Raw genomic sequence first — 11520 nt, 5'->3', positions numbered from 1 at the left:
ACTTCAATCGCCTCAGCCATTAATAAAAATAAATAAATAAAAGGCAGATTACTAAGAGGGCATATTTATTTCTGGTACAACTCCAGTGAAGCCAACAGAATTCCTTGAAGTTCAGTTTGCCTCAGTGTCACATGGAAAGTACTGCAGGTCATCCTGTAAACTGCAAGTTATGACTGATAGAAAAAGCAATGCTATTTTCCTTTCCTATTTAGGAAACATTATACTAAGAAATAAGATACTACAGAATTGTATCTCTGAAAACGTCTGTTTATTATTATGTAAAAAGTGATATATCAGTCCACCAAACAACTTTACAAATCCAAATAAGAACACCCACTTGCAAGTCCTCCAGAACTAAGAAATCACAACATTTTCTTTAGAAGCTTGATTTTTCTTATACTGTAACCAAAAATCTAATCAGATATCTAAATTAACCTAATCTAACTAAATCTAACCAAATATCTAATTAGAGAAATCTAATCAGATTTATTAATATAAAATGTATATTTATATATATATACACACACACGCATAATAATTCCCAGAACAGAGTGATTCCTTTATTCTAAGTACCGATGTCAATTATGAAATGGTTCCTAGACCCCCAAAGTACATTCTAAGTAGACAGACATAAATAGATAATGACTTAAAGAACAGAACACTTAAGTACTTTTAAAAATTACACACACACACACCCCAGATTTCCTTGGATATAATTTACCACAAACAATAAAAAGAAATCACCTGGAATCTTTTTAGAAAAATGCATCTAAAATTTCTTTTTCATTGTCTACTACTGAACTTACACTCCATGATCAGGGCTACCTTTTACTTATGATGATGAGCAGTCCCTACTCTGAAGTTGTCAGCAACTGACAGCACTTAACATTTAGCAGTTTCTGACACTGTTCAGAATCTTCAACCCAAGTTCTACACTTCTAGAAGAAGAAGATGCTCGCCAACAAATTGAGAACTAAGTATTCCCAGGGAAGAGGATTTAAAGGAGCTGTTAATTCCCACTATTACCACTGCAGGTATGTGCCACCCTGTTTACATCATGCATCATTCATCTGCTGTGATGAAATGTCACCCTGCTGTTTTAAAAAAAGAACTCTGTAACAGTGAGGATACTATATCTTTGTGAGAAGTGTTTGACATATTTTCCATGGGCTCCTGCTTCTATTTAAACATCTGCAGCTCTCTTGTCTGGACATTATTCACTCAGGAAGATCATTCAGCAGGTGCTTAGCATAAGAAGTGGAAAAGCCACAATGGCAGCAGACAGCAACACAGCTCCTGAAGAAAAGCCAAGTACTACTCCTGCAAAAAGGGCTGTCCGCAAGATCCGAACAGCCAGCCTAGTTATTAGCTTGGCACGAGGCTGGCAGCAGTGGGCTAGTGACCACAACATAAAGCAAGCGCAAGAGCCCTCTGGATGGGTACCCAGTAGAGAAGACTCATCAGCTCAGCCACTACAAGAAAGACCATTTGAAAAATGGCCAATGCCATCTGTTAAGAAGCACCAAATGAAAGATGATGAAAAATCCTCAAAGGAGTCAGTGACAATAAGAGATGTTGAAAAAAATTCAAGGGAGTCAGATGAAGCCCTCAAAAAGCTGAACATAAAAAGCAAAGAGGTGACCAAAACAATTGTAAGTAAAGCCTATGAAAGAGGAGGTGATATTAGCCTCCTCAGTGATAGATATGAAAATGACAATAGTAGCTCTGAGATGATAAAGCTGAAAGAAGAATCAAGTACTATTGACAAAATTCTTAGTGGTAAATTATCTCCAACTATGAGGAGAAAGTGCTCAAACCTGGTGTCAGAGCTGACCAAGGGCTGGAAAGTGATGGAACAAGAGGACAAGGTCCCCAGGCAAGAGCTGCTACTTAAGTGCCACGATGACAGCATGGATACAGTGGACAGTGGCTATGGAGAAGCGGAGGACAGACTCGAGCTAGAAGATGGTGACCAAGAGAAAGTGGCTGCTGTGAGGATTAAACGACCTGTGCCATCTCTGTAAGTAAAACACCTTCATTACAGTGTCACAAATAGTCAGCAGACCCTGAGACAGGTAAGGTTTCCATGAGGGAAATGGGATCAGGAAAAAATCTAATTGCTAGGAAATGGCCAAAGAGACTATTACGCTTTAAGGAAAAAACTATCACATATCTCTCTATGCTTAAGTTGTCAGAGCCAACATCATCTGACTACAGCCTTGGGTTCTATACACTATATACACAACACACACAGGAAGTTATATTTGGGAAATGTTAATTATGTTTAATTTTGATGCTGGTTTTATTGGTTCATCTAAATCACTACTTACTTCTTAATATTTTAGTCCACATTTAAGATTACTAACTTTTTTATCAGGAGCCCAGAGTTATTCATTTTTTTCAGTGTAAGTCTAAGGCACAGTACTTGAGAAAAATTTCCAACTACTTATTCATGATTTTGCTTAATATAAATTGTGAATACCATTTGGAGCAACTTGTCCAGAATGTCCAAAATAGATATTGCAGCAATTACTCTTTTAAATACATCTTAACAAAAGCTGGGTTCATTGGTTCTCTTTGGAAGCTTTTCATAGATTTGGAATTCATCAAGTCAAAGAATGGAAAGTAGCATAGGAGTCAGGACCCTAAACAAACATTATAAAGCTTCCAGTCTGACTACTACATCTGAAGGACTGATCTAGAACATGCTGCTATAAATCATTTGTCCAAAACAACATTTGAATAATTAATAGATTCCTAACATTCAAAGTTTCTCTATGAGCATACTACCAACAGAAAAAGAGTATGTTAATTGAGTATGTTGTTACAAATCACTTCCCAGCAAAAAGTGGAAGTTCCTGACACGTGGCAGATTTTTTATGCCTATAATTGGTGTGAAGAAAACAGAATGAGCAGAGTCTATTATTACTTGCACAATTATTACAGGTTCCACTTAAAGATATGAATTAAACAGCAATCAAAATCACAGCATCAGAGTTTTGAGTAATATTTTTTTCAGCAAGAGGTTCCTGCCTGAAGATTACTGCTCAACAGTAACTGCAAATTAAATTCAGAGTCCAGGTAGTAAACAAGCAAAGCTCACCTACAGACACGCAGTCCTTGGGAAATCTCCCAGAAGAGCAGAGGAACAGCAAGTTCCACAGGGGATCAGCAGGGTCTGGGAGACATTCTCCAGTTTATTACCCCTGGAGATCTCCGGCAGAACAACCTTTCCAGCCGATGGCTACCAACAGTTGCCTTGTCACCAGACTTGCCAAGGGGTAGTCACCAAACCAATTCATGACTCTCTCCTTTTGGCGAAAGATAAAAGGATCCATACATCCAAGGTGGCAAAAGGGCAACTTGGAGGCAGTCATTGTAGATGTATGTTGTTTGTTCCAGCCCTCTGTTTTACAAACTTTGTAATGCCCTCGAGTGGAGATTGCAGAAACGAACATGTGGTGAAGTCTGAACTGTTTCTGAGTAAAACCTCATATCTAACTTTAGAAGTGTGATGAAGGCAGCGTGTGAGGCTAGTCTTTGCTCTGCCAAGGCTAAGGCGCAGCACACGTTCTCTCTGCGAGCTTTGCTGAGGGGGCAGAGCAGACAGCTGGAAGCTGTAACTTAACCTGAGGCAGGATCTGGCAGAGCTCAGCTGTCAGAGCTCACAGAGAGGGAAGAGCCTGGCCCCAGGATGCTACTTCCCACCAGGAGCCATCACACAGCGGGCCTGAACCTCTGCTGCCTTCCAGTGTGTTGTCACCTGCACACACACAATGCAAGTGCAAACTGAGCACAAGGCAATTCGAGATGAGAAGGCAGAATTTTTCACTGACTCAATTAGCTTGTGTGTAAGGGACTAGCAAGACAGCAGGAATCAGAGGATCAGGGCCAATGTCTTCATACCATATCCTAATCACTATTTCAGAAATGAGAAACTGGAACCAGCGCAGATGAAAATGCCAAAACAGACTTACTGATCTATCTGCAGACAATCATGCAGACTATATCGTTTCCATTGCTCAGGTTATACTCACTACTGATGAGTATTTGCCACAGGCAGCATCTATTTACTGATGTACTGTAGTCATGTATTTCAAGCATATGTTTTACAACAGATATCTGAACACCCATAATTATTTCAACTATTCAGATTAGAGATTAGAATGACACTTTGCTACAAAACTGACCAATCATCTCCCATAAGGAATAATCCATTAACAGTCAAAATGAAAAAGCTCACCAATAACCTAGAGCTTGAAAGTTTGTTCTTCATAGTTTTGGAAGAGACTGCTCATTGTCCTTTGACAGAAATTAGGACCTCAGAAATGCAGATTTCTCAAATACAGTGGGAAAAGAAAGTATATTTGCAGCAGATATCTGTAAATAACCTCAATTAAAACAAAATGCTTAAAAAATGCTATAGTAGAAACAAAATTGCTATCTTTCTGCTAAGCTTCACATATTTTCCCCATATGTCTTATTTTAGTTCTGCTACCCAGGAAAAATAGATTAGCCATATTTACTGAGGGACAAATGACTGAAATGACACCTTTTATATTACTTACATCTATCTCTTTCACTGAAATATGCCAGAAATAAAATACAAATAGCAGTATGAATATGCATCTATACTACTGTTTCAGGACTTGATTTTTTTAATCACTTTTTAAATTGACTCAGAATATGTTTTTTCAGCCTGCTACTTTTATGAACCTTTCAGTTTTGCTTTAACAACCACATACATGTTTTTTCTTTGAAGACAATTAAGCCAATCTTCCATTTTCCCCTCTCTATATCCCAGGAAGAAGCAGTAGTGCCAGTAATTTTTTTCTCCTTGCATCAGCACCTTCATCCCTTCCAGCTGTAATGCTTGCTGAAATTAGCCTGCTTCCTTAGTAGACTTAATGTAAACTCCCACAGGCCTAAGAAATACTATTTCATTTCTGCTTAGGAGCCAAAGGTGCACAGCAGTGATATGAGGCTTGTGACATTAAAAAAGTCCATGTGTGGTTTCCCCCACAAAAAAGGATAGTGCAGAACCCAGACGCTGTCCTCTTAGAGGTTCAGAACACATTCAGGGTTATCATTCTGGTTAACAGGTAAGCCTTTCGGGCTGCTGCAGGTAAACCACTTGTTACAGTAGGTTAATAGTCACAAGCTTCACTTTGGATCCACAATCCATTGTGCTAGGTACTGTGCAAACTTGATAGATAGGATATACCAGTGTATTTACAGTGTAACTTATCAGCAAGTTCAACAATGGTGAAAGTACCACTTTTAATATCAGAAATTGTTAAACTAGGAGATGCATTAAATAAAAGGAGAAGAGAGAGAAAAGAGAGAATAAGTTTTTTTCTAAAACCACATAGGGCACGTGAATTTAAAGGGAAAAAATAGATATGATGGTGGTGGGGGTTTTTTTTTCAGCCACTGAGAAGGTTATTAGAATAGAAAGGTGATAATATTGCTCAGCTAGGAAAGAAAATTAAAGACTAAAGCAGGAATAGATAGGGGAGAATAATACTTACTAGGCATAGTTTAAATAAGAAGAGGTAACAAAATCCAAAGTTAAGTCATCTCAGTGTCTTCATTTCCCCTGAGCCTGAGGGATTTGAGCTCCAGGAGTTTTTCAAGGGTCAAGTTCCACTGAGAGAAGGGGAGAAAGCTGGCTGTGACTGAGGGATAAGCCCTCGCTGGTGGTATCTGCCCATCACCTGCCTTGAGACTGTTGGTACAACTTCTTCTAGCCAATTTTGACTTTTTTTTTCTTCCTCCTTCACTGATCCCTTCCCACATGTAGAGCTGAGGAACTGATTTATGTGAGCTCTCAGTGGGAGTTATGACTGAGTTGGCACTACAGCCTTCATGAGATCTGGAGCCTTCAGGGCCAAACTGCCCAAGTGCAGGCACACTCAGGATGCTCAGAGCCACACCACAGAAGAAAGCAGCGTTTACTTGGCACCCTCACATGCCTGATCCTTCTGGTGCTTTTCACCACATTGTTGCTAAAGAATATTTTGGAGATTTTGGAGTAAGATTTCTGAATACAGCTAAGCAAGCTAATAGCAACTCCACAGCTGAGAGGAGTGGTCCTGCTCCCCGAGTCCCTCCCCTATTCCTGGCCCCATGTGCCTGCTCTCTTCTCAGTAGCTACTAGTATCTTTCCACCGCACAGACCTGAAGCAGAGATATCTATGTCACTCATCTGCATTCTTTCAAAAGTTTACTAGAAGACAAAGGGTGGGTCAAACAGCAGTCTGCAGATTTGCAATTCTCTGTGCCGTTTCATTATCTGTATTTTGGTTCTCTGACTGTTACTGTTAATATTCACCAGATATCACTGGGTAGGCTGCAGAGCAGCTTTCTGGGGCGTAAAAGAATTAGAATCCAAATTACTTTTGCAGAGCCACAGCCCAGTACACTCCCTAGCCAAGTCCTGTACAGACACAAATGACAGGATGTGGAGAGAATAAAAAACAGCTCAGACTATCTATAGCTCCCCACAACATACAAGACTGGCCACTAGAGCGAAGAGTCTTGTCTGCCTGAAATCATCCAGTGATATTGCTACAAAGATCAGTAAGATACTTGGAGTCCTTTCCTCGTCACTTGACCTTGACACAAACTTCAGCAGTCTTAAACTTCTCCCGACCCGTGCAACAGGAGTCAGTTTTGGATTTCAAGTATGGTTCTGAACTAGTGTTGAAATTCAGCATAGGCAGAGCCACTGCATTTTCTCATCAACATTGACTGGAGGGGACAAGTTTTTCCAGTCACAAATAGCTGAAGGACCCTGTCTGCACACTTGCAGTTACTGCCATCTACAACATAAGTCACAGATTTCAGATTCTGCTACACAGGCAGAAAAGGGAAACTATGTGATTAAGGAAAGGTACAAAAATTGCAAGCAATCAGCACATACTATTTCACACCCCTACAGAATTAACTTGGTCTGGGCAAAAGTTTGGAAAAATGGGTTCACCTCTAAGCTAAAAGGCAGCAGTGTAGATGAGATCAAGCTGTGATCACCAAATTTTCCTTTAAATGCAAACCAAAACATGGATTAAATGCCCCAGGACTAATTTAGAATTAATGAAAACATGCCATCTAGTGGTTCGCAGCTGGTCTGGAAAACCACTGTGACTAAGTTAATGAAAAAAGATGAGTAGCAGAACTGCATAATGAAATATGATGAAATGCAAGGCTCAAATGCCATTTTTATTTCTTTCAGCACGAGCAAATTTACTGAAGAGATAACAAAGAAAGCTCACAGGAAATACAGCCCTGTTAATAGCCTGAAAGACAAATGGCAAGAATGGGCAGATGAGCATATCATAACGCAGAAGCTGAATCCCTTCAGCGAAGAATTTGACCACGAGCTGGCCATGTCCACACGCCTGCACAAAGGAGATGAAGGCTATGGCCATCCCAAGGAGGGAACCAAAACTGCAGAAAGGGCCAAGAGAGCCGAAGCCCACATTCACCGGGAGATCAGAGACATGGGCTTTATCATCAAAACAATGGCTAAGCCTCGGCATGATGGCAAGATCCAAGTCACTTTTGGGGAACTCTTCGAGAGATATGTTCGTATTTCAGATAAGGTTGTTGGGATTCTCATGAGAGCCAGAAAACATGGGCTGGTGGACTTTGAGGGAGAAATGTTATGGCAAGGCAGGGATGATCACATCATAATTACTCTATTAGAATAAGCATACTACAACAAGAGCAACTTATCTCAGCAAAACTTTCTCCATTTTTCCTTTGCTATTAGCTTTTGCTCATTTTGAATGCAAGATTTTTTCCTCCTACACAGAAAAGATATTGAGTGTTTCTCTAAAAATGTATTTTCTAATTATTGCTTGATAAATCAAGCATCCAAATGGATTTTTCTCTGTACCATGGGGGTTTGCAGGACATTTCAGTTAATTACTAGACAAAAAACAAAATATATTAAAGGGAAAAATCTATATTGAATGTAAGCAGATGAATATAAAAAAATAGTAGCACCACAAATAGCTACAAATTACTTCCAATTTTTATTTGTTCTTACATACAAGATCCTCCCAACTAATTAAATTGGGATTTCGGGGGTTCTCATAAACCATGCCAGATCAGAAGCTGAATGAGGATATAGACTCAGACCAAATTTTTGATCTGTGAACATAAGCTTGTGTGCATATTTCCTTAGTAATAAACTTAAATGCATGCAAAAAGTTTATTTGAACACAGAATAAAGGATAACACATTTCTTTCCTATTATAAATAATATAATGCAAATAGTACTACAGTATTATCTTGTGGTTACTACTGACAAAGCTTTCTCATAAATATCATCTACAAACTAAGGTAGAACCCTTCTTTTACCAAAGAGGCTTTATATTTAATGTATTTATATAACTAATTTATTAGATGGTTTCATATTTATATTGATTGTTGATGGAAAGAAAACAATGGCGACAAACAATAGAATATATTATGCACAAAATTTTGAATAGACAGCCAAACAGAAAATACTTCCTATGCAATAATGTGCAAAGTATCATCTGAATATCTATGTAAATATGTTTCTTATAAATACAGAGGGAAATAATGTGCAACATAGAAAAAGAATCAGGTGGTTGCACTATTATATATAGGATACAAGCAACTACAAGCAGCATCTTCCATGGAAACATGCTTCAACATTGAAAGAAACAGAAGCTCCCTTACTAAAAGAAGCTAGCTTTAAGAGGACTGGAATTTCACATTACAAAAAAACATTGTACTAATTTTAGAGCATTTGTCACTTGAAGCAATGCTGCATCCTCGCATCCAGATATTACTAAAATATTTTATTTCAGTCCAGGTAGTGTTGAAGATGAGTAAAAGTTAATGAACTAAACACTTGTACGTTTTAAAATTGTGTTTGCATTATACACAAATTTGAGATCTCTATAGGGTGTATAATGCTTACTGGATTACAGTTTCTCTAGACCATGACTGGGGAAAAAAAAAGCTATCCTGGTAAAAATGTTTTATCTGTAAAGCATTTGTTTCAGAGCAAGACACCTAGACAATTAATTTGCTTCATGAAAAATGATTTTTTTAAAAAGATTCTTTCAAACTGAAAGTTCAAATATCTTCTTGCAGAAGAAAGGGTATGAGCATCTTGTCTCTGTGATAAAACAAGTATTGCTAACTTATCATGAGAGTACAGGTACTCCAGTTTGAAATTCCCAGTGAGTGTATGATTTATATAATTTATAAGTTAATGATACTAACATGTGTCTACTGTAAGACTTTATGTAAAACACTATAATATTATAGGCATAGTTATATGTTGTGAATCAAGATAAAAACTTGAATTACAAGATGGATTCAATGGCACCTGTCTAGCAATGTTCTTTTGAGTTCTCTCAGACTACTCAAACAGATTTGCCAAACAGACCTCTGAATGTAACATCTACATATCAGAATATTTATGTGCATACTCTTACCTTATTCTTCACATCTTTATATAATCACTGTTATAGCAGTCTAAATTGTCTTGTGTCAAAGGAATACTTGAATTATAAATAAGAGACCTATCTGAGTATTTCTTAGGTTAATCCTTCCATTTACCAGGCCAACCCCCCCCCCCCCACACACACACATTCATATTCTATGAAGTCAAACATTAACATGTTCTTTCAAAATATAAGTACCTTCTCCTGTTTGCAAGCAGTTAAAATACTTCCCTGTGATGATTTCTGTTCAGAGCAGAAGATAGTGTACAATGAAGTGAAACACTTCTCATGCTAAAAACCTGAACAAAGAATAACATTCTAAAGGCAGTGAAGTTTTAACTAAATTATCTTACATTTCTGCTCACAAGAATTCTCATCCTCTTATAAGGCAACATATTTTTCAGTGTTATTTTAACTCCACCTTCCTAGCTTGTCGTCTTTGGCCATATGCATATATACAAATTAGCCCATAGCAACCGTAGGGTAAGCCACTTTTCACTTCTCCCTACCTGTTTTGGCAGGAACATGGAATTTGGAGCGCTGTCTCTTTGGTATCTTCCACTAGCTTCCATCTAATGATGAAACAGTTATGCAAAAGGAAGGCAGCAATTGTTACCACTAACTTTTGTTCATACAAGGGCCACTTCTGCATCATTGCACGCCTACTGACAAAAAACTGCTGGGCTGACTGGGCCACAAGCAGACAGAGGTCTCTGACACCTGACAGTGCTGAATAAGCTGCTGGCCTTCTCACACACGGCCATCTTCCTCCAGCATCATTATGGGGAAGTTCAGTATTTACTCTGGAGGAGATAAATGCTCCTATTCCAGTCTTAGTATCTGAAATTGAGGCATATCTGCACCTAAGTTGAGACTCGCAAAAGTTTAGTTTACTTAAACATTTGAGAGCATTCGATTACAGACATTTGACTTTTTTGCAGACTCCTGTAAGCCTACCAGAAGTAAATGCAGACAAGCCTATGTTTTAACAGTTTAATACAATGCACAATGAACGCTGGAGGCAGAAGAGGCAAGGACAGGCTCAGCTGCAGGGCAGGCTTCTCAGCTGCACTGTAATTCACAGTGACACAGGAGACAGGGAACTTTCCTGTGTTTTATCCACTGTGGAACATAGCAGAGAAAACTGAACTTCTGCTACTGTTTTATTCAAACACATTCAGCAACAGAAATGATCACTGACATCCTACTTTTCCTTTTTAATCTCAACATTTCATGTAACTGATGCCTTTTGCATATCAGAACATCCAGATGTATGTGCATTTGTACTTACCATATAGAATAAAAACAATATTGTATCTGTAGAGAAAGGTAACATTAGATCAATTGATAGCGGTGGTGGTGGTGGGAACTAGCTTTCAAGCCCTCTTCAAATCTCTCCTTGCCTTTATATCCTTATATCACCAGTATGACAACGCAATCACTGCTGCACAGCATGAATCTATAGCTCACTGCAGGTAACGTTCTAGGCCTCCTGCATCCATATCCATCCCAATGCAATCAACATCAACAAACTTATGCAACATCATATAAGAATCTCCCACTTCTACATTTTTTCTACTCACACACAGAAAAACTGTCATATTGTTAAGCTCTTTCCAGAAGAAGCACATTAACAAGAAATTATAATTTCTCTAAGTGGAGAAACACTCCTCTCTTGCTTAGATGTGGTAATGGCAGATGGTGATATGGTAAATGATATGGTAGATGTGATAATAATGAAACCATACTGAAGACAGTCATTTTATACCAAGAGTAACAAAACTATACATTAAATAAGTACTAATTTGATTCAACCACAGATCTGAATTATCAGTAGAAGGGCAAGATAAGGAGTCGGAAGCATGCAATACCAAAGGCAGTTTTAAGAGAAGGCTCCATCTTCTTGATGGACTGACTGATACATCCTGCAAGGTGGATTTTTCAGGGAAAACTCAAAGAACCACAGAATAACTCAGGTTGGAGGACACTGTAAGATGACCTAGTTCAACTCCCTGTTCGAAGCAGGGCTAAA

At 38.5% G+C, this 11520-nt stretch overlaps 1 protein-coding gene across 1 annotated transcript; it reads left to right on the top strand.

The window, feature by feature from the left end:
- Positions 1 to 1198: 1198 nt before the first annotated feature.
- On the top strand, positions 1199 to 7712 carry ABRA (actin binding Rho activating protein). Its single transcript, XM_013954661.2, has 2 exons — positions 1199 to 2020; positions 7235 to 7712. The coding sequence occupies exons 1-2, from the start codon at positions 1272 to 1274 to the stop codon at positions 7710 to 7712; spliced, it is 1227 nt and encodes a 408-aa protein (XP_013810115.1). The 5' UTR covers positions 1199 to 1271.
- Positions 7713 to 11520: the final 3808 nt, after the last annotated feature.

The sequence above is a fragment of the Apteryx mantelli genome, chromosome 2, assembly GCF_036417845.1.
Source record: "Apteryx mantelli isolate bAptMan1 chromosome 2, bAptMan1.hap1, whole genome shotgun sequence".
Lineage (NCBI taxonomy): Eukaryota > Metazoa > Chordata > Aves > Apterygiformes > Apterygidae > Apteryx > Apteryx mantelli.
The sequence above is the reverse complement of the archived record's forward strand: the minus strand, read 5'-3'. Positions and strand labels throughout refer to the sequence as shown.